The sequence below is a fragment of the Enhydra lutris genome, unplaced genomic scaffold (genome assembly GCF_002288905.1).
Source record: "Enhydra lutris kenyoni isolate GAN:26980312 unplaced genomic scaffold, ASM228890v2 scaffoldscaffold5, whole genome shotgun sequence".
NCBI lineage: Eukaryota > Metazoa > Chordata > Mammalia > Carnivora > Mustelidae > Enhydra > Enhydra lutris.
In genome coordinates this window covers 45,814,314-45,838,801 of record NW_019154089.1, presented here as the reverse complement: position 1 = coordinate 45,838,801, position 24,488 = coordinate 45,814,314, and the positions used below count along the sequence as shown (strand labels likewise).

General features: G+C 37.5%; 1 protein-coding gene across 1 annotated transcript in view; it reads right to left on the bottom strand.

The window, feature by feature from the left end:
- LOC111141198 (3-oxoacid CoA-transferase 1) overlaps window positions 1–24,488 on the bottom strand; it is a 125,956-nt gene that overhangs the window by 36,307 nt on the left and 65,161 nt on the right. The window contains exons 12-13 of the mRNA XM_022493605.1: window positions 18,831–18,903; window positions 18,149–18,224 (exon numbers count right to left, since the gene is read on the bottom strand). Of these exons, the coding sequence (XP_022349313.1) occupies window positions 18,149–18,224; window positions 18,831–18,903 (149 nt within the window). The remainder of the gene's footprint in view (window positions 1–18,148; window positions 18,225–18,830; window positions 18,904–24,488) is intronic.

Below are 24,488 nucleotides of genomic sequence, written 5' to 3'. Positions count from 1 at the left end.
AAATAAACCAACCATGTGATACAGCAATCCCACTCTTGGGTATACATCCAGAAAAACTGAAATCAGGATATCAAAGGGATGGCCTGCACTCCCATGTTCACTGAAGCATTATTCACAATAGCCAAGATATAAAACAGCCTAAATGTCCACGGACAAATGAATGGATAGAGACAAGGTGGTGTATACATACAATAGAATATTATTCAGCCTTTAAAAAGAAGAAATCCTGCCATATGCTACAACATGGATAAACCTAGAAGACATTATACTAAATAAAATAAGCCAGTCACAGAAAAAATACTGCACGATTCCATTTACACAAGGTATCTAAATAATCAAACTTACAGTAGCAGAGAGTAGAACCATGGCTGCCAGGGGCTAGGGGAGAGCAGGAAATGCAGAACTATTCAATGAGTATAACGTTTCAGTTATACAAGATGAATAAATTCTAGAGATCTGCTGTACAACACTGTGCCTACAGCTATAATACTGTATTGTGCACCTAACAATTATACTGTTTTGTGCACCTGAAAATTGAAGAGGGTAGATCTCACGTTAAGTCTTCTTATGACAATTAAAAAAAGAGAGACCAACACCCCACCCCCACCCCCAAAACAGTAATATAGCAATGTGTGTCTCTTACTTTTGACAAATGTACCGTGCTAATAGAAGACTGTAATAATGAGGGAAATTGGGTGAGGGAATATGAAAACTCTTTGTGCTAGCTCAGAAACTTTTCTAAAAATCTAGTTATTCCAAAATATAGTTTATGTTTTTAAAAATATCAGTATGTGGCATGTTCCTGTGGTTTTTGTTTTTTCACCAAAATCAAAACAAAACGGAGATTAGTTCTCCGATTTCCCTCTGTGAGGGCCTCTCCTAATAACTCTTCCAGCTTATTGCTAAAAACCTCTGTAAATTCTAACTCCCTAAAAACAAGTAAATTTATGACTCTTTTTTTTTTTTTTTAAGATTTTATTTATTTATTTGACAGAGATCACAAGTAGGCAGACAGGCAGGCAGAGAGAGAGAGGAGGAAGCAGGCTCTCTGCTGAGCAGAGAGCCCAATGTGGGGCTCGATCCCAGGACCCTGAGATCATGACCTGAGCCGAAGGCAGAGGCTTTAACCCACTGAGCCACCCAGGCGCCCCTAAATTTATGACTCTTAAAATGAATCCGTGCTTTCCTTTTGGTTACGATGTTCTCTTGTCATAAGTAAACTTTATTTCTTTGCAGGACCCAACATTTACCAATGCAGAGTACTCTAACAAAACTACAAGTTAGTAGCTGGATAAAGAGTAAGATAGTTCTGAAAAGCATATGTGGGTTTTTGTTGTTGTTACTGTTTTTATTTTATTTTTTCTTCTTACCTTTTGACCCTCCTCACCTACTTCTCATAGCCCTATCACCCACCTCTGGCGACCACCAAACTGTTCTCTGCATCTATGACTTTGCTTTTTGTTTTCTTTTTCTATTCCACATATAAGAAAGATCATATAGTATCTGTCTTTTTCTGACATTTCATTCAGCATAATGCTCTCAGGGTCCACCCAAGTTATCACAAACATCAAGATTTCATATTATAGGCTGAATAATATTCCATTATAGATATACCACCATTTCTTTATCCATTCATCCATCAATGGACACTTAGGCTGTTTCTGTATCTTGGCCATTGTAAATCAAGCTGCAATGAACATGGGGGTGCATATATGTCTTTGAGTTAGTGTTCTTGTTTTCTTCAGATAAATACCCAAAAAGAGATTTGTTTATTCATATGGTAGTTCCATTTTTAATTTTTTGATGAACCTCCTTAACTGTCTTCCACAGTGGCTGCACCAGTTTGCATTCCCACCAACGGTGCACAAGGACTCCCTTTGTTGCAAATCTTGCCAACACTTGTTACTTCTTGTCCTTTTGATAAGCCATACTAACAAGTATGAGGCAATATCTCACTGTGGTTTTGATTTGCATTTCCCTGATGATTACTAATGTTGAGCATCTTTTCACCTGTGTGTTGGCCATATGGATGCCTTCTTTGGAAAAATATCTATTCAGAACTTCTGTCCATTTTTAATTTTTAAAAATTTTTTAAAGATTTTATTTATTTACTTGAGAGAGGGAGACAGAGATGGCAATAGGGAGCCCAATACGGAGCTTGATCCTAGACCCTGGGATTATGACATGAGCCAAAGGCAGATGCTTAACCATCTGAGCAACCCAGGTGCCCCTCTTCTTCTCATTTTTAATCTTTTTTCTTTTTTTTTTCTTTTTGCTATTGAGTTATAGAGGTTCTTTATATATTTTGGATATTAACCCCTTATGGAATATATAATTTGAAAGTATTTTTTCTGATTTGGTAGACCGCCTTTTCATTTTGTTGATAGTTTCCCTTGCTGTGTTTTATTTTTCCCAACAAACTCTACTATCCAAGTTACTGTTATTTTGATTAGCTTGTCCTAATGATAGCTTAGATTTCTGAGAAAGTATTTAAAAAAAAAAAAAAAATCAAACATGGTAATGAGAACCTTTATACAAAACCATGTTCTGCAGCCAGATTATTACAAGTTCGTAAAAACTAAAAAAATAGACTGCACCTTTGTTCTATGACATATAAAATACCATTTTTAAAAAAATTTTATTTATTTGTTTGACAGAGATCACAAGTAGGCAGAGAAGCAGGCAGAAAGAGGGCGAAACAGGCTCCCTACTGAGCAGAGAGCCCGATGCGGGGCTGGATCCCAGGACCCTGAGATCATGACCTGAGCTGAAGGCAGAGGCTTAACCCTCTGAGCCACCCAGGCACCCTTAAAATCCCATTTTTATTTTCTGCTTTTGCTACTTCATTTTTCTTGTTATGGTTTACTTTTTCCATACTGAGAACCTTTTAATAAACACAATTCTATGAACATAATTTCTCATTACCTAAATAGTACTTGCAGAAAGTAGATATAATTCAAGTTTTATTTTACAAAAAGATAAAAATTGACAAGAAAAATTTAAGTACATTACTTGAAGTTAAAGAACAAGTCAGAAAAAGAATTAGATAAAGTCTTTCCCTAGTTTCAAGAAAGAGGTAATTGAATCCCCAAAGAAGATGCTTCCTATTTTAAAATATTCATTATGTTGAATTTATTGCACTATTTTTCTTTCTTACTGTTCCTAATCTGTTGCGTGATGTTAATAGATTTAGTTAAGAAGCACAAAGAAAGCCTAGAGATGCCCTATGTAGCTTCAGTTTAAACAACTTCTAAAAAGAAGTCAGATCCTTTAGGACCTAAATCATAGTGACAACTCATCAACCAGAAATTCCTTATCCAATACTGTTAGTGTTAAACGTTGTAATTCTAATCTAGAAATATGCAAAACACATAATGAATGGCTAAAAAAACATGTCAAGTCTCATGTTCCTAAATTAAAGTGTATGAGTCTCCGTCAAAGGACTCTATGCCAGGCCTTCATGCAAAACATATTTACTTTTTATGCACAATTGTAAGAAAATTAATAATGTTTTCCACCCAAAAAATTTTTTTTAGAAATTGGTACTTACATAGCTTAATTTGGATGATCTGAAAAAATGACATATATGGAATATCTTATTCTTAATAGTTCTGTTTAAATAAAGTATTATCATAAATATTCTAATGATCTAATTGAGTTAACAAGTGAAAAGATGAGCAATGCTGAATTTACCTGTACAATAAAGTTCAAAAGTGCTATCTTTTGGGGGCGCCTGGGTGGCTCAGTGGGTTAAAGCCTCTGCCTTCAGCTCAGATCATGGTCCCAGGGTCCCGGGATCGAGCCCCACATCAGGCTCTCTGCTCAGCAGGAAGCCTGCTTCCTCCTCTCTCTCTCTGCCTACTTGTGATCTCTGTCAAATAAATAAATAAAATCTTTAAAAAAATGCTATCTTTTACTTAGGAAAATTTAACTATAAAATTTAACTATGGCTGAGCGGGGGGGGGGGGGGGGGGAAGGAAAAAGAAAGCTAAATGTAAAATCCTGATGATTTTGCCTGGCATTCTATTTTGATAGTGAAGGTCTAGAAAGAGGATAAGATGTGATATGGGAAACTGATACTCAATCTCAACTCCATATGCCTCTAATAATGTAAATTTACCAAGATAACTCTAGGGTTGAAAGATTTGTTAGATCTTATGACACCTAAATAGAAGCCAACTGTCTGTCTGGTTCTTAACAGCACAGCCATGATCGGATCTGGCACTGTTCCTGTGAGTCTCTTTCATACACATAACAGTGCTAATATGATCAAATGCTGGAAGTCTTTCTAAAAAATTATGGAATCAAAAATGAAATCAAAACTAGAATTAAAAATTACCCAAGAAATGAATAACTATAAGAACTTTATGTCTGGGCGCCTGGGTGGCTCAGTGGGTTAAGCCGCTGCCTTCGGCTCAGGTCATGATCTCAGGGTCCTGGGATCGAGTCCCGCATCGGGCTCTTTGCTCAGCAGGGAGCCTGCTTCCCTCTCTCTCTCTCTCTGCCTGCCTCTCTATCTACTTGTGATCTCTCTCTGTCAAATAAAGAAAAAAAATCTTTGAAAAAAAAAAAAAAAAAAAAGAACTTTATGTCTAAGTTTATAGAATGCAATTTAAAATTATGGAGAGCCCTAAATGTTTTTATAATTAAAAGAGAAAGCTTAAAAATAAAGCATTCAATATATAAATCTATAACTAGTATAATATTAAATAGAAGATAAGTAAGAAAAAGGATATTAATAAATTAATTTTTTAAAAGATTTTTTATTTATTTTTTTGAGAGACAGAGCAGAGTGTGCAGGTAGAAGCAAGGGGAGAGGCAGAAGGAGAAGAAAAAGGAGACCTCCCTCACACACTGAGCAGGGAGCCCAACATGGGGCTGGGAGGAGAGCTGGGGCATGTCCCAAGACCCTTAGATCATGACCTAGCCACTTAATCAACTGGGTCACCCAGGTGCCCCAAATAACATATTTCTTAAAGTACACGTGATTTACTTTAAAATAGGCAAATTTCTTACAAGCCTAATTAAAAGAGAGGAGAGAGTATTAACCCTTACAGAATTTGGAATAAAAAGTAGATAACAGTAGCAGTTTTTGAGGATACTAAAGAAGTTAAACAAGAATACTGCATATTGTTCTGGACAAATAAATGTGAAAATCCAAAAGAAATGACTGCTTTCTAGCAAAATAAAAATTGACAAAACTGCTACGAGGTCGCAAAAGTTGAGGTGACCAATAAGTATAAAAATATCTTACAGACTGTTAAAAATTGATCGTTGTATAAAAAAGTAATAACATCTATCAATATCTATCAACTTAAATAACGACATTAACAAATTAAAGGTGACCTGTGTGATTAAATCAGTAGTTAAAAACACATTAAGTAAGGGGCGACAGGGTGGCTCATCGGTTAAGTGGCTACCTTCGGGTCATGATCCTGGGGTCCTAGGATCCAACCCGGGCTTGGGCTTCCGAATCAGTGGGTCTGCTTCTCCCTCTGCTCCACCTGCACCCCCCGCCCCCACTCCCAACTCATGCTCTCTGGCTCTCTCTCTCAAATAAATAAATAAAATCTTAAAAAAAAAAATACACACTGAATAAAATTCAACAGCCATTCACTTTTAAAACTATAAACAAAAGGAAACTTCCAAAAAACAATATAAAGGGCATTCTACTAAAAATACAATCGGCAAGCCTAATATTAAAAGTTAAAATTCCAAATGAATTCTTACCGAAATCGAGAAAATCCTTAAACACTACTACTTACTCATAGTGTTTTGGATATTTTGTTATTTAAAGAAAATAAACTAAGTGACATGCCTTTTAGAAAAGAGGAATCTTTTTTTTTTTTTTTAAGATTTTATTTATTTATTTGACAGAGAGAGACACAGCGAAGGAGAGAACACAAGCAGGGGAAGTTGAAGAGGGAGAAGTAGGCTTATCGCAGAGCAGTGGGCAGGGATCCCAGGACCCCGGGATCATGACCTGAGCTGAAGACGGACGCTTAATGACTGAGCAACCCAGGCACCCGAAAAGAAAGAATTCTTATTAATAGATAAAAACACTGTGGAATATTTAAGAGAATTCTAAAAAAAACTATACTGGCTTATAAGAGAATTTTAAAAGTGAATAAATAAAAGATAAGTATACAAAACCAATAGTTTTCTTTTATATTAGCAAGAACACTTAGAAATTGAAATGAAATACCCAGCTTGAAACACTGGCAAAAACTGAAAAATAATTAGGAATAAATGTAATGAAGGACGTAAAATGAGCCCTGAATAAATGACAAAATATACCATTTTCCTGGACCAGAGACTAACTCTTGTAAACCTATTTGTTATTCCTAAATCAATATCTTTAATGCTTAGGGCATAAAATGTTTTGCACAGTACCATCATTCACCCCTATTTTTACCATATTCACCACAGAAATTAAGTCCGCCCACCACTCTATCCAAAGTGGTTAATATACCTAATACAACAGCAACAAAAACAAAAAACAAACAAAACTCCTAATAAATTTGTTGAAAAAAAACCCCATGTCATTCACCATATTTTAAAAATAAAGAGCTAAGGTCTAGAAAGGTTAAGGACCTTCACAGAGACAGATAATTCAAAAGGAATTATCTGTGAAAGGAAAATGGAAGGTTCTGTATATGGGGATGTTGCATTTCACAAGTAAACTTTTCCTCATAATGGAAACAATATTCCTAACAGATTACATGATAGAAGGGATGAGTTCCAGGATTTGCTTGGTTACTAACTAGTGTTGTGACCTGAGTCAGGTGACTTAATTTTTCTGGATTCAAGTTTTCCATCAATAAAATTAAGGTGCTGTATAGCTGGACGATGTTAAAATTATATCCTTCATTCCTTACTGTTTAAGAGATAACAGATCAGTGGCTTACAAAAGGAATCTTTGAGGGGTAAAACGAAAACGTTAAGGTATGGAATGATATATGTGCTATCTGGGGAGAAGGGGAAAGTGAACCGGAGTATAGATGAAACAAGATTGGCCATGAATGGATAAGTGTCTAAACTGAATATATGCATTTTACTATTCTACATTTGTATATATTGGACATTTTCTCTGATAAAACTTTTTCTTGTTAGTAAATCAAAGTGTTGACCAAAAATTATCTCTAAACCAGAAAAGTAAAGTGAGAAGTACAGATTTCATCAACTAGCAATGCCAAATCCCGTTCTTTAATAAAATTTAGTCTTCAAGATTCATTAGCCTTTAGCAGCAGGGTCACACTGTCTTCAGCCCTTTAGCTTGATTCCCTGCTAAGTTACATCCACAGCAGCATTATTTATGAAATTACTAATAATGGTTTTCTAAGAGACATCATCTAGCATTTGTTTCCTCCCTTTCTTTTAAGTGGGTTGTTGTTTAATGAGAAGGGGCTGCTGCAGTCATACAAATACATCACTAGCCAAAGGGATAATAACAGTTGAAAATATCAAACTCACTCATTGCTCATCCTCTCTGTAAAGAGAAAGGGAAAGGAGGAAGGAGGAGGGGGAAGAAAGAGGAGGAGGAAGAGGAAAGGGAAGGAGAAGAGAAGAGTCAGGAAACAACTGGGGCACAGGGCACCAGACATCTACCTGAGAAACCTGAAGAGACTGGGGGAAGTGGACAAGAAATGCGTGACATGAGTGCTTCCCAGGTGTGGTCATAAGAAGACAAGCCTAAAGACGCTTTAACATTTTCTCAACAGGATGCTGGGGCAAATGAGAAGGAGGAGAAGAGGAGGAGGGGGAAGGAGGAGGAAGAATGAGAAGATGAAGACAACGACGACCTAATTCACACTCCTTGCACAGAAGTCTGCCTTCTGACACCAGAGAAAATGGAGGGTATATAATCAAAGAAATTCTTACAATAGCTGCTGGGAGGCCAGGTAGCATAGGACTTGGAATCAATCAGAAGTCTAGCTCCCTTTTTTTTCAGTCTCTGGTTTGTATACATGAGTTTCAGTACATAGTTGACATTCTTAGAATTAAGCAATTGTTCACAAACATATCATATGCGACATAGCAAGGAGGAAAGTATTTCTTTTCCTCCAGAGCGCAAAAAATCTCAGGTAGCAATTAAAAGAAAAAATTTCTCTAAGATCAATGAAAATTGAGATTTCCAAAAAGAAAAATCTATTTCACATTCTCATGTCCATTGCCTACTTAGAAGATTAACACTGGTGGGGACCTAGGCTGAGTGAGCTCACTTGCCAATAAATTTGCTACTGTTTGTGTCTGATCTCAATTTTTTTTAACTTCTATTTAGGATTCCCCTTTGCAATGATTCTCATATTTCCAGTTATGTTTCAATATTTCCCATTTGAGAAATATTAAAAGCTAAAATTATTTTAAAAATCCTGGTAGAAGCCCTGAACTCTTTCAAAGAACCCTTGAATTGGTAAATTATAAAAAACAAAATGGTAAATAAAATGGGTAAAGTACTTCATACATGAAATTTATGCTAGTTATATGTGATTAGGTAATGAAGACTTTGGAATTTGGGTGTGAGAGCTCTAAAAAATGATAAGATGCAGAAAAAGAGCACATGCAAATGGTGAATCCAGCACCTTTCAAAACCCCAAGTTGAACTAAGACCATATATACAGCCTGTATCCTTCCAATTGCAATAAGCTTTATCCCACACAATGCAACAATAATTTCTTTATCAAGTTTATAGGAATGCTGTAAGAATATTTCTTTTTTTTGCAGGTAGTTTTACTTCTATCATGAAAAGCATTAGTTACATACTTCCAAAAGAACGTGTGGTGGAATACAAAGTGCATAAGAGCAAAGGAAACTATGATTAAATCCCTATGTTGAAACCGGGTTACATATTGCAAACTTGAATGGTTAACTCTTGATCTGCCTCTTCATCTATAATAACAGGGATTCTATAACATTCTATACCAATTAAATGACAATACATATACAAATAAACAGAACCTGGCCAATGGCATGTGCTTAATAGCTATTGGTTCCTTCCCTGTGAAAATTTTAGATTTACAATTTAGCTGTGGCTTTTAAACTTTAATCATAGCTTTTAATCACCAACAAGCAGTATCCTCCAAGTAAAAGGAAAATTCCTTATAAAACTAATGTATCAAACATGTTAGTCTATAAATATGATTTTAGCCTAAAAAATACTGGATATAAATAATAAAACTAAGGATTAATTTTCAACATGTTTTCCATATAGTCACAGATAAAAAGCACTTTTGAATAACTAAATATAGTCTCCAAGTAAAGAGCAATAATAAACAGCTTATGTTTCTAATAATTTTCATAAATACTAACTTGTCTTTTTAAAAATGTATGCTCATTTGTTAAATTGTTGTACAAGAAGGAATCATTCTTTGCTCTTGGAAATTTTGCAAGCATTAAATGGTCTCTAAATTGGCACAGGAAATAAAGGTCCATCCATTGGGTCTGAGCAGTTTGGGGGTTTTTTTTGTTTGTTTGTTTTTCTGACACTCCCCCTTCTCTCCCCTTCCTTTTCCTCCTCTTCTCCCACCCCTTGCCAGCTAGGGATCGGTCAGTTTTTATTAGCCAGTTAGAATAAACAGAGCGTGGATAGGTTCTTCCATGGTTCTCTTTTCTGTCTAGGGCAGCTGGTAAACAGAATAGGCTGGGGGATCGCCCTGATGTACAGAAACCATAGATGAACACACCCTTACATGTATTATGAAGGCTTAGCCGAATATGAGCTCAGAGGAAGACTTTACAGCAGCAAGGAAACCGCGCCAGTAACCAGATGTTAAATCGGAACTTCTTTTATCTTGTTTTTCATGAATGTACGAGTATGATAGCTAGGAGATATGACTATGTGAGATAGATCTCAGAAGCACAATTTACAGAGAAAATGGTCAAAAACAAATCCCAAGACCCAGGACGATTGGCAAAATCAGAGTCCAGCAGGCACAGAGGATTGTGTGTGAAGGACTTTGAAGAAAAGCGTGCTGTGGTCCTACTTCCCCTACGCCAGCAACATGGAGACGGGAAGTGTCTGCCTGCACCTAACTCAAATGACAGCACAGCCTGGATGACAACTTCAGAGCATCCTATCTCCAGGAGAAGAGTCAGGAAACAACTGGGGCACAGGGCACCAGACTTCTACCTGAGAAACCTGAAGTGACTGGGGGAAGTGGACAAGAAATGCGTGACATGAGTGCTTCCCAGGTGTGGTCATAAGAAGACAAAACTAAAGACACTTTAACATTTTCTCAACAGGATGCTAAGGCAAATGAGAATTTCTGTGTGAAGCAGACCACAGGAAAACCGGGATCTGCAGGAGAAGCACCCGGCCATTGTTCTCCAGGACAGATGCTACAGAAGGGGCAAAGGGGCTCTCCAAAGACCCTGCACAGAAAAAGGAATCAGCTCGTAGCACTACCAGCCATGTAAGAACTTTTCTGCCCTATTTCCTTGCCTTCTCATTCTCCTGAATTTTTACCCAGGTAGGTGCCAAATAGTGAACCGGGGAAGGAGGTCAAGGAAAAAAAAGCAGACCACCACACAAAACCTTTCCCAAATGCAGGCAGCCAGGCTTGTCTCTAGCTGGGGAGTCAAAGGGAGAGGAGATGTGCCACTTTTAAACGTATGGTGAAACAATGTTCATTGTTTTGAACTGGACTCTTTAAGTCTTGAATCAAAACAGAGTTTGTGAATTAAAGTGACCCAGTGATAGTTATTATATCGTCAGAGAATGAGCTGAAATGTCACGCAGAAGGAGAACTTCCCTAACTAAAGTTAAAGACACCACAGGAGATAAAAATAGCTTTGTTTTTATTTCATCCCACATGTAGAGCTTGTTCAACATACTGGATACAGAAAACACACACACACGCTTGTTACAGCTGGTCTGTTCAGACACATTCACTAACACAGAGAAAAATCACCCTCGATGTGATCTTTAAAATGACCAAAGACAGTAGCACCCAACAATATTTGATAAGAGGTAATAGCTGCTAAAAGCTAAAAGAGTGGCCTCCAGAACAAAAGAGAAGAGGATTAAGTGAGGAGTAAGGCAGGGGAGTAAGGCACTGCTGACCCTTTAAACAGTCCTAGATGACAGTTTTTAAAGAAATGCAAAATAATAGAACAGAAAAGATACCAGCACTGGTAACACAATGAAAACAGTTTGAGCGTGAATTGGGATAATTCTTCTGGGAAGTAATTCATTATGTGTCAAAAACCCTAAAAAACTGACCAACATATTCTACTTTTAGGAATTTATACTAAGAAAATCATCTAAAAACTATATGAAGACAAAAGTTCAAAAATATTATTAATGGTATTAATACAGGAGAGAGTAGCTTTCAGATTTAGGAAACAGGCAGTACAGGACTGTGATCTCTGAGAGAAGGAAAACCAATGAGGTAGGCCTACAAATGCCCCAGCCTACTGATTAGAAAGAGGAACCCAGTGCAGGGAGGGACACCCAAGTGGGACCCAGTAACCTTGCTGGGTTCAGAGAGACCTAGTCAACTAGAATTTGACTAGAAATCTCAAAACACCAAAACAGGTTGCTATACAGAGAAAGAGCTCACAAGATTTTCAAAGGATTCACTTCAAGTCTTTGGCAGAGTACTGATATGTATATATATGAAAAGAAATTATTCAAGGCCTGGAAAAGAAGCAACAGGAAGTATTAACCAAAATAATATCCAGAATTCACACAGGTGTGGGAACAATTCATATTCCTACTAGCCAGAGGGGAAAGGCCTCGTAATACGTGGGGCATCAGGTAAAGTGCTCAAAAGGAAATCACATTAGTAGTGGTGTTAACTACACTGAAACTAAAGGGTTCTCTCAACTAACCTTAAAGCAAAGTTGAAAAGCAAATATTGAAAGAATCAACCTGAGTGACATCTATAAGACTTGCAGTGTAAGAAACATCAAAGGAGGTCCTTCAAGCAGAAGGACAATAACATCAGATGGCAATCTGGATCAATGTAAAGGAGAAGTGTAGGAAAGAGCAAACATGTTGGGCAATAGATAACTTTTATATATAAATTATACTACAAAATAAAAATATACAAAACATACTTTTTTTCTTATTTTCAATCTCTTTAAAAGAGAGTTGAATGCTTAGGACAAAAATATCAAAGTATCATGGGGTTTAAAACAAATGCAGAATAAAATGCATGACCAACAGCAGCAAACAGGATAAGGGCAGGGAACAGAAGTTTACAGTGGGATGGTTCTTACATTATATGTAAAGTGATATGGTATTACTTAGACTGTGATCAGTAAAAGGTATGTATTATAAACCCTTGAGGAACCACTGGAAAAAAACCTAAGAAAATAAGTCAATAGTGAAGATAAAATGGAATCATAAAAAATGCTTAACTGACCCAAAATAAAATAGAGGAGGAAAAAAAAAAAAAAAAAAACCAAACTCAGCTAGGCAAATGGCAAAAAAATCATATGCTGATAGCTTTAAGCCCACATGTTGATAATCACATAAATATAAACGGCATAAACCTCCAATTAAAGGTCAGAGATAAAACTAGATAAAAGATCAAGACCTAACTATATATTAACTATACAGCTCACTTAAATATAATGACATTAATAGGTTACAGGTAGAAGAATGGAAAAAATATATAACATGCAGACTGACTATATTAATATCAGACAATAGACTTCAGAATGCAAAATATTACCAGAAATAAGGTGGGCTATAATGACTGAGGTTAATTCGTCAAAAGAGCATAACAGTCTTAACTGTGTAATACAACCAATAATGGAACTTTAAAATATACAAAGCAAAAGGTAATACAACTGAAAGTAGAAAATGCCAAATGCACAATTACAGATGAAGATTTCGTTACTCCTTTCTCAATAACTGATACGACATAGAAAACCTCAATGCTATCTACCTACTTGACCTGACTGAGTTATAGGACGTTCTACCCAACAATAGCAGGATACATATTCTTTCCTAGTACAGCTGCAACAGTCACTAAGACAGACTATATTCTAGGCCATAAATAAATTTCAAACTTAAAAGGATGGAAACTACATAAAGTATGTTTTCTGACCTCAAGACAACTAAACTAGAAATTAACAAAGTTATGTGGAAAATCACCAAGTATCTGGAAGTGAAATGACATACTTCCAAATAACCAACAAGTCACAGAAAAAAATCACAAAGGGAGATGAGCAAATATTTTGAAGAAACGTGAACTGAAAATGAAAGCACAATATATAAAAATTTGTGGGATATCACTAATACTGTGCATAGAGAGAAATTAATAGCATTACTTGCTTATATTAGAAAATAAGAAAGGTTTCAAACCAATGATCTAAGGCAGGAGCTGGCAAGCTTCTTTGTGCAGTGTTACATGGTAACTATTTTAGGATTTGCAGTCCATACAGTCTCTGTTGAAATTACTCAACCCTACTGTTGCAGCACAAAAGCAGCTACAGGTAATACACAAATGAATGGATGTGGCTATGTTCCAGTAAAACTTTATTTCAAAAAGAGGCAGTGGGCCACAGTCAGCACATGGGCCATATGTGTGGAGCCCGCTAGAACATCAGCTCCCAACTGCAGAGGATTTCATGTCTTTTGTTAACTGCTTCATCTTTAAGAGGCAAGAACAGTACACGGCCCTTAATACATGCCTAATATTTGCTGAATTAATTAGTTTAATCCCCAGAACAGCATATGAGTTAAACAGTATTATTTTATAAATGAGTATACCAAAATAAAATGATGTGCTATACCACCAATAAGTGACAGAGCCAGTATTTAAGCCTAGGTCTAATCCCAAAATTCTGTACACTTTCCACTACATTACACTGAGATGGCAAACGTATTACTGAGTAACTATAAAAGCATAATACCACACATACATATTTTCTCTGCCATTTTCCTTATTTCCAGTTTGTAGAACAAGACAAGTGTGTTAAATCCAGCTCTGTATCTGTGTGTTTATATCTGTGCTTTAATCTTTATATTTCTGTATCTGTAACTATGGATTTAATATTTAGACTATACTGTATGCAATTAAACCACTAGATTAAATCCTTTTTTAATTTTCTAACTTTTTCCTAACTTTACTGAGATATCATTGACATCACATTGGTTAAATCTTGAACACAAACCTCCTTCATTGTCACAAACAGAAGACTAGAGTTAGCTTTATTTTAAAAAGACACAACTAGAATACCAAACCAATTTTGTGCACTCATACATCTAGCATACATGACTACACCCACTTATATTTCTTCTTTTAAAATGTACAAAGAAATTTTTAAAATGTGAAGGAAAAACAAACAAAATACATCCTGTTTTCCTTTGCCTTAAGACTCCCTTGTTTCAATTCTCCCCATGCAGAAGGGGCAAGCCCTTGGCTGTCGTGTCGCTCACATACAGCAGCCGTGGCCAGTCGGCCGCGGTTGCACGTTTTCTGTAGCTAGTTCCCATCACTGCTCATACACATCTGCTTCCCCTCACAAGTCAATAATCTATGGCAGCTGTTTTTCAAAAATAGGTATTAGGAAAGCCAGAGCAGTTCTGAATGCAGATTCAAAGGGCTACACATCTGTCTACATTATCATAGCTTGCCTGGGGTCTTACCGTCATCACAATAATCAGGGAACTTGAAGGAGCCAATGACTATTTGGTCACATTCTCTCTCTTTGGATGTTCAGGGCAGAATTTTTAAAACTCTGTGTACAGGAGACAAACACCGCATACTAAGAAGCTATGAAAGGATGAGACGAAGAGTATCCATACCATTTGCCTGCCTTAAAAGCACAATGTTTACTGTAATCTGACATCGTGGTAATTGATGAGGATACCATGATGCAGAGAAACTCAAGGCTTTACAGCCTCTGAAAGATTATTCAACTGACTAAAAAGATAAAAGTAAATGAAAAATGATATAATAAAGCTGAACTTTTCAGCTTAACTGCCAGATCTTGCAATAAAAATATATCTGAATTTTAATAATCAACATAAATCTTTGGGACAAAGAGCAATAGATTTCTCACTGAAACTTTATATAAAGAGGATAGGCTATATCTTATCCATAACCAGTGAGAGCAAGAAATGTGCCCTCGAAGGGTTTAATTTTTGGTACTTGAATACGAACTCAGGATAAGCAGGTTGTACTAGCTACTGTAAAATAGTCTTGCTCACACCAGTGTACTTTAAGGCAAATATTTCCTCTCTAATGTTAAGCAACAGAGCACTGAAGAAGATAAAAATAGCCACTATTTATGGAGTGCTTTTGGCGGCCACTTTTCATTTTCTTCTCAATTAATCCTAACAAAAACATGTACTCTGGATTGTATGATCTGTTATGGAGAGAACTGAAATTCAAGTTTATTACAAGCTAAAGCTCATGGTCTTGATTCTTAACCTATTTTGCATTCGAAAGAGTCAAAATATCCACTATGCATCACACACGAGGAATCCAAGGAATGTTTATCAGTTATTAAAGGAACAAAAGAGAAGCTCATCAGAAATAACACTACCAGGGTGCCTGGGTGGCTCAGGTCCAAGGAAATCAAGCATCCAGCTCTTGGTTTTGGCTCAGGTCATGATCTCGGGGTTATGAAATTGAGCCCAGTGTTGGGCTCCAAGCTAACCATGGAGCCTGCTCAAGATTCTCTCTCTCCCTCTCCCTCTGCCCTTCCCCATACCCCCTTCTCGAGTTCTTTCTCTCAAAAAAAAAAAAAAAAAAGAAAGAAGAAAGAAAGAAAGAAAGAAAGAAAGAAAAAGGAAATGACACTACCAACTTCCACTACCAAAAGAATAGAACCAGACACAGAACACTTTTTATGTTTAGTTTTTGTTTCTTCAGAACTCCAGAGTTCTCCATCACCGTCCTACTAGGTCCAGTCATTTGGAAACACATGAGCTCTGAGAGTATTAAGAAAATTATAAAGTAACAAACACTGATATTTTAGTCACTCACAGGAATCCCCACAGGATATATAAAAAAGTGATACATGTTGAAAAATCTTTCCTACACAGGAATACAGAATATATACTCTGTAAGAGCTTTTAGCCTCCCTGTGCGCTAAACCATAATATAAACAAAACATATACTGACTTTTTAAAAATGCCCATGTTCCCCGAAGGCAAAAATGTGTTGAACATGTTTCTGCTCCATACTAATGACCACTGTGCAAACTGATTTCAAAACTTGTTAACAGTCCAGAGAAACAGACGTATTTAAAACTAGATTGTTTCTGTTCATAGTAACTAATTCTATTCCCTTCTCTGCCAGGTACCCCCAATTTTCATTCTTAAGTTGTCAAATAATAATAAGCATTTAGCTTGTACTCTATGTCAAGCTCATATACGTCATACGTAAAGTGGTATGTACTTTGTATACATTGTATCATTTATTCCTTTATATAATCCTATTATACAGTAGGTAGTATTCTATCATTCCCATTATACAGATGAAGAAATGGAGGCAACTGCCTCATTTACACTGCTAGCAAGGCACAAAAATTGGGTTTCAACCTATAGCTGTCTCACTACAGGGCCCTTGCTCTTACCCACCAAGCTATGAGAGCCAGACAGGACATCTGAAATCATCTAGTTTCAAATCCTCATTTTATAGATTGGGATGCTTTAACCAGAATAGTTTAAGTGACATGTTCAAGGTCACACTGATTACTGGGTAGAGTCAGGGCTAGAACCCAGGGCTTATATTTTTAACTCCTTTTACTCCATATGGCCTTTTAAAAAAATTTGAAAACAGATATATATTCTGATTCTCTACACAAATAAGTATTCCCATAAATTGTCAATCTGATTCACTGTACAACATTCAGGAGATCCTCCCTAATTCCTCTGAAGCCTTCAAAGGCTGCCAACTCTTATAACCATGGCTGATTTAGAATGATAAACATTTTAAAACTAAAATAACAACATATTCCATGATCTGCTAAGGGTTCTTACTATTAATGGTTCAGTGATATTTCTCCCTTATATATTTTTTCATTATTATTATTTTAAGTAAACTCTATCCCTAATGTGGGGCTTGAACTCATGACCCCAAGATCAAGAGCAGCATGCTCTACCGACTGAGCCAGCCAGTAGCCAGCTAGGCTATATCCCATACTAAGTAAAGTGGAAATTCTGGGAGTGGGACCCAGCAGTCAATATTTTTTAAAACTGTCATGTGATTCTAATATGCAAGCAAGTTTGAGCACCAGGGCTTTAATAATTATTCAAAGTTTAAAATAATATTTCATGGTATATTAGATCAAAAGAGCTCTCTGACACTGTCATCAACTATATTAATCCACCTTCCTCAAAAAATTACTAGAGAAAAAAAACCTAAGAGATTCAGAAAAACTTTCAAATCATAGAACATCAGCATCAGTTACTTAAACTCCTTTTAGCGGACGATACAGAAAAATCACAGAAACCCTTAAGTATACACACAGAAAGAGTAACTTGAGCCACCAGCCAGAATGAGCTCATACTCATGGACATGCATTATTTCTTGTTTCCATACGCATATCACAAAGCAACAACCTGGAACGTAACAAACCACAGTCATAAATTAAGTCAACTGATTACAGTCCTTTCTCCAAAGCTGATTGTAAGTGGTTTTTCCTTGATTTAAGCCATTAGTAAATGAAAACTGCATTTTACAAGCATGTTTAAACATCACAAGTTCTATATTCCCTAACAGAAGACAATGTGATTGATTACTTATGAGGTCACATGATCAACCAATCAAGAAAGGTCTTTAACCACCATGAATAACAAAATAGAGCATCAACACAAAATTAATGAACTTGTTAATTATTCTTTCTGGTTATAAAAATTTAGCTATAACAAATACTGGTATTCCTTATTTTTATCAGAATTAACCCATTTATTTTTCATCTTCCCCAGTTCTCTGTTCCTTATGGAAAATTATGTTTTGGCCCTGATCCCACCTTTTTAGTTCCAACTACACAGTAAACAAGTAAAGCCAAATAGTTCTCAGTAGCTGCTTTACCAAAATTTGACTAAAATATTAAATATTATTAAAATATTTCCTTATTTTTATAATAATTATGCTGTGCTCTCATAGCAATTCAACAAGATTTTTCTTAAAAAATAGTTATGCTGACCCACGCTTAATTCAGAAGAAAAATGTCTACTTACAGGTATCATCCAGTTAGCCAGGTCACCATATTTGGAAACCTGCATTGCTCCTAGCATTGTTAGATTGACATGTCCCCTGAGAGAGAAAAAGGAAATCTAAAGCAAATTTCACAAGCTTTGTGTCTCATTTGCTTGAAATTGCCAGCAATTAAAATAATTCTATACCCTCCAAAATAAATTTGTTTTCTCCCACCCAATCCCGGATCTTCCAAATCAATCAGCTCAAGCCGATGTAGAGAAATAACCATTAAGAGTTCTTTAAAAAAAATTATAGCCTATATTGTTTCCAAAAACAAATTAAAAACAGGTGTACACAGTGAGTTTGTTTCCTCTGGTGAGGGGTAATGTGGCTTGATTTGAAGGTAAACGCTAGCTAGAAAATGAAAACAGTTTTGTAGAAAATGTTAGCATCCTCAGAAAGAACTTTAAAAATGTTTACTTCAGTATTCTCAGCACATAGATAAATACTCCATTTGGGGGGTTCTTTTAATAACAGTGAGCTCAATGTTCCAATTCCCAATGCTCAATGTGAATAATTTCCTATCTTGGTGCAGCTGAATGAGCCCATGACCATTTTCTGGCTGGGAGACGTGGCTACGTTTCGGAGCCCTGCTAACACGTTCAGGGGATGACTCAGTTCATTCCATGCCATTTGAAACATGGGGGCTCCGTTGTTACATACCCTCTAATCATCGCAAATGATTCATCGCTGGAGAAGTAAGAGGCTCCTGGAAGAACAGTAACTGTTTCCTTGCCTAAACACACATACACAAGAAAGGAAGCAAAGAGAAGAAAAAGCTATTAGATTTCTAAGAGTGGAAATCATGCAGAGAGAGGTCTGTACCTTCTCTGTTTCCTAAAGAACTGAGGTCCCTTTAACCAGACTGCTGTGGCAATGGGGCTGTGGGGTACAGTGGGAACTGTTGCCCTGTGAAGAGGAGTATTTAGTCAGTGGCATTGTTCAGATCTGACCCTGCATGGTGATGACAGAAAGCAGACCGACTTTTAATTTTATTACTGTTTTTGAAATTCTCTACAGACAAAGCACTCCCCTCACCCCCATCACCTCTAACCATTCCCACCCCTCTCCAGCCCCACTCCCTCCACAAGCCCCTGCTAAATGCTGATGAGAGTGAGGGAAAAGGAGCCCCTGGAAAGCACTTGTCAGAATTCAGCGCTACTGTAAGTCAGTGGAGCAGGGAGACCGTGGAACAAGCAGGAAGAAATGCAACTTCCAAGGAATGACACAGAAGATGCTCCTCGGATGTTTCTTAAAAATCAAGAAATGATCTAGAAAGCAAGTTGCCCCTTAATTTCATAATATCATTAGGCCTGAACCTCTTCTTTTCATCTCTCTCTCTCTGCCTCATATTTCCTTTCTTGCTCCTGTTTGTTAAAATTATAGGACTTTGATGAGATCAAGGAATAACATCCTAATACTGGTTCACATATCTAATGGTAACTTCCAAGAGGTCCCCTTGGAAAGACCTCTTCCAAAACTTATACCTCACAATAAAAAGTTCAGAGCTGGAAAGATCTCCAAGATCACGCAGTCCCCACACAACCAATCCTACCACCTGACTTGTATATTTCATCCTCTTTTTGTGATCCATTTCCTGCGTGTACAGTGCCGAGGAGGAGGCTTAGTCTTTACCAGAAAAGTGCCCACATGCCACTCTGCCAAAGAGAAGCCAACTGTATGAGAATACCCCGTGCATTATCCCAGTGTAATAAAGCAGTCAAATGGAAGAGGAAGAAAAGTTATGATTCCAGGGCTGGAACAAAGTAAAGCCGAATCAGAGTGGTCAGATCATGCCCAGGTGTGCAACACAGCTGTACCCTCAGCTTCTCAAGCCTTGCCTGAAAGCTAAATTCTCTATTAATATCCCTCTCCACTGGAGCTCAAGTAGAGAGAAAGAGGCTATTTATATCATGCTGAAATATTTATTCCCCAAAGGAGTTGGATTCTAAACAGGGGTAACATTTTCACATCTTCCAAAGTACTATAAAGATGAAAGGTCTGGAAAATACTTTCTGGTGTGGTCAGTAGGGGCTTTTTTAGGTAGCACATAAAATTTGGAGGATTAAATGAAATATTGCATGCAAAATCCTTACTATAGCACCTGGCACAGAGAACAGACTCCAAAGACAAGCTTTTACTATTGCCATTTTTTTTATCCCTCACTCCAAACCTAATTATAAAAGAGACAGTGCCATCACCGCCCTAGGGATAAATGCTACAGGACCCAGCCACTGTCTCATACAGCAGAGCTAAAAGCCAGCCTGGGAGCTCTAGGTTTCAGGACAGGCGTAATACAACTAAACTTGATTCTTTTTTTTTTTTCTTTAGGATTTTATTTATTTATTTGAGAGAGAGAGAGACAGTGACAGAGATAGTGAGAGAGAGCACAGGTGGGGAGGATAAGGGGAAGCAGGCTCCCCACTGAGCAGGGAGCCCAACATGGGGCTCCATCCCACGACCCTGGGATCATGACCTGAGCTGAAGGCAAATGCTTAACTGACTGAGCCACCCAGGTGCCCCTAAACTTGATCCTAACACTACTTTCATATCTAGCAAATCCGGTTCCTCACTGGTCCTGTGAGGTGGATAAGCAAGGACCAAGAATGTGTAGGGACAAAAAAGCAGAGAAACATAAAAATTTCAATTCTTTGTTCTCCATGTGCTAAAGCACAATGGCTTCTAAAGGGCAGTCTCCACCAGCTGACAGTACATAGAAGGCATTATTTACCAGACACAGGAAACTTGGAGATCAGTGCGAGGCTCTGGCTCTCCCCATGTGATTTATGGAGCATAGTTTTAAGAGCCCAGAAAACAACTCTCATAAAAAATAGTTATTGTCAGGCACCTGCTAATACATTCTGGCGTGTTATAAATTACATTCTCTGGAAGCCAAGTTAGTTGTTAGTATTTTTAAATATCCAATATCTAAATAAAAATAGATATCCTAAAGTTGAATCCATGTTTTTCAAATATGATGCCCAAATCTGGTCAAGAAAGAACTGTAATCAATGTACAATCAATATATAAGAATAAGAACTTTCTTATTTGACTATTCCTGATTGATTTCTGTTTCCTCCAGTTTTTCTCTGCATGTGTCTAGATCCTTTCATGATATTTGGGCAAACGTGGTTATTCAATTTCATAGCTACTGAGTCCTTTGGCTCATGATTTAACATGTGGTTTACTCAACATCAAGTAAACGGCTGCTCTGTGCCTTAAACAGTGTTACAGACCAAACACAGATGCCCTAAACTAATGGTTCTCAAACTTTAACACCCATCAGAATTACATGGAGAGCAGATCTCTGAGCCAAATTCCCAGAGTTTGGAATTCAGTGGGCTTGTGATGGAGCCTGAGAATCTCTATTTCTAATAGGTCCCTGGTGATGGTGACACTGTTGCTGTACCACACTTCAGAGAACCACTGCCCGAAGCCAAAGGAATATGCTATTCAGATAGAGAGATAAATATACATGAATAATTACAAGGCAAGATGAGAGACACTAGATGTTATAGGTTCAAAGGAGGGGGCATTTCTGAACCATGGAAGGTCAAATGAATTGGAGCTTTGAGAATGCGTATAACACATTTCAATAGGAAATTACTGAAGAGATGGGGATGCAAAAAGAAGGGGACAGAACAAAAACTCTGGTGATAGGCACAGGAAGAGCAAAGGTATGGAGGAAGGAAGGTTGAGGCATGATCAGAACAGATCCAGGAGTCCGGGATGGGCGAACACAGGAGTCCTTGAAGGGTGTAGCGAAGATAAAGCTGGAAAGGGCAGGTGCAACTATCCGACAGGTCCTGAATGCTGTACTCTTTTGTGCCTTAGTGTGCAGGCCTGCGATTCTTCAGTTGTGGCACAAATGGCTCCAGAGAAGGCATTGTGAGCTGGATTTGGAGACATTTGGAGCTGGATAACTTTTTGAGGGGGGCTGTTTCGGTTATTGTAGGATAATTAACAGCAGCCCTGACCTCTACCGACTACTTGTTGATAACACCAGCAATCAAAAATGTCTCCGCCCATTGTCAAATATCCCCGCTTGCTTACTAAGAACCACTGCCCTGGAGGCACATGGCAGAGGCCAGGGATATTTATGAGACATGAGATTAACATGGTGGTTCTTTCTATGGCAGTTTTAATCAAAGGTAAGTCATTTAAAACATTGTATATTAAAAGAAAACAATTAAGAAATGAGAAGAATGCAAAATGTACATTAATAGGAAAGCTAAAACGTGAGACCCATTGGAAATTTCATAATTGCATCAGAATAATGCAAATCTTAACAGAACCTCTGAAATGTTGCTGTAAGCATGGCCCTCTCCACCTTTTTAAAACTTAGGGTAGCAGTGGGTATAGCTCCAATGTGTAGAGGAAAAGGCCAGGAGACACTGTGTGAGTCCAGTCCCTAGCAATGGGATCCTGGAGACATTACATCACTACTCTGGGCTTCAGTTTCCCAATCTGTACGGTAAGTTTTCACGTGAGACTCAAATGGTATAGAAGTATGAAAAAATATGCTGCAAACAAAATGGTGCTGTAAGGTGGGGTCATTCATTTTTTCATAACCTTGAGGTTATTATTTAGAAGGGGCTGATCTTCCAGGTAACTTCCAAATTTGGGGAGTCGGGGAGATCACCAATATGTATTCTGGGCTCTTTAGCTCAAAGTATTTCCTCCCTAATTTAGATAGCTCCAAAGTCAAAAGCAACATAAATCCTAAGCACAACTTTGATGAAAGAGTTAAAATATTAATAAGCTGATCTGCAACTTGGCTTCCAAGAAGCAATGAATTATTGTTTTATAAAGCAGTCTAAGATTATACATGGTATTTCAGGAGTTAAAATATAAAACTAGTGGCTTCAGGGGTGCCTGGGTGGCTCAGTGGGTTAAAGCCTCTGCCTTCGGCTCAGGTCATGATCCCAGGGTCCTGGGATCGAGCCCCACATCGGACTCTCTGCTAAGCGGGGAGTCGGCTTCTTCTTTTCTCTCTCTGGCTGCCTCTCTGCCTCCTTGTGATTGATCTCTGTCTGTCAAATAAATAAATTAAAAAAAAAAAAACAAAAAAACAAAACTAGTGGCTTCATTACAATTGAGCTACTTTTAAGCTCATGGAATCAAAAATGCCTACTGTCCAATAATCACTGAAAAGACTAACTACTTTTCCAAGGAAAGTGGGTTTTATGAACTCAGGCCTAAAATGTGGAAAATGGAGTTATTCATTTTGCAAATAACTCACTAACATCATAAATTAATTAAACCAAGCAGCAAATATTTTCACAGATCAATGAGCTATTGCTAAAGGGTACAGTACAATTAAATTACAGCCTTAGTTAAATGTCATTGCTTTATCACAGTGGGCCTTTCAGGGTTGAGTAGTGTTAGCTAATTCAACTATTCAACCAGAAGCGTTTTTACTTCCAAAAATTCTAAGTGTCAAACATCAATTCTGCTTGGCAGCTGGCCTTTATATTCAGCTAATATTGCTGCTCTTCTGAGATTTACATGTACTATTTTTGAATATGAAGTAAGAATAATACTTTTGTGGGGGTAGTTTGAATTCAAGAGTAAAAGAAGGGTAAAAAAAAAATCACACTAGAGTATAAAAATCAGCTTCTTGTGAGCAGCCCCAATGTAAGAATAACCTTCAGCCCCAGAAAGTGGGAATGTTGCCTCAAGCATGGATGGTAACAATGGCCAAAGGGTCTGGCCTGTTTTTTTTCTCCTCTAGGCTGCTACAAGCAACTCTATGTCACAGTCAAAAAAAAGGCTTATAATAAAAGGCAAAGCATATAAATGTGGGAATAAGAGAAGACAGGCTAGAGTGCCAGTTCAAAAGTCCCTATTACTCACATCACTGGGTTATACTTAGGGGCAGAGTACATCTCTAAATACCCCAGAACCTCTGAAGGATGCTCTTCTCCTCCAGTGATGACTGGGGGACAGTAAGTATTGTTCAGAACAAAAACACCAGTGTGCCAATCTTTTCTTCTTGCCTCTACGGATCCACTTGTCATCCTTCTCATCACAAGAAGGCAGACATATTTCAGCCTGGGATTGGCCAATGGAATGTGCAAGAAGAAGATTGAGCAGAGAAGACCTCTACCCCTCGTCCAGGTTTCTGCAAGATGGCTGCATTCCTCTACCAAAGGCCTTAGATCTGATTAGGTGGCCCTCCCCCCCTGCTGTCCCTTAAGACCTCAGGGTGATAATAACTCCCTGTGGTACTTCACCATCCTTTTCTCAATCTTGGTCATACCCTTGTAAATGGTCCTTTCCTTTAATTCTCCTCATTACCCCATTTGAGGAGTGCCCTTA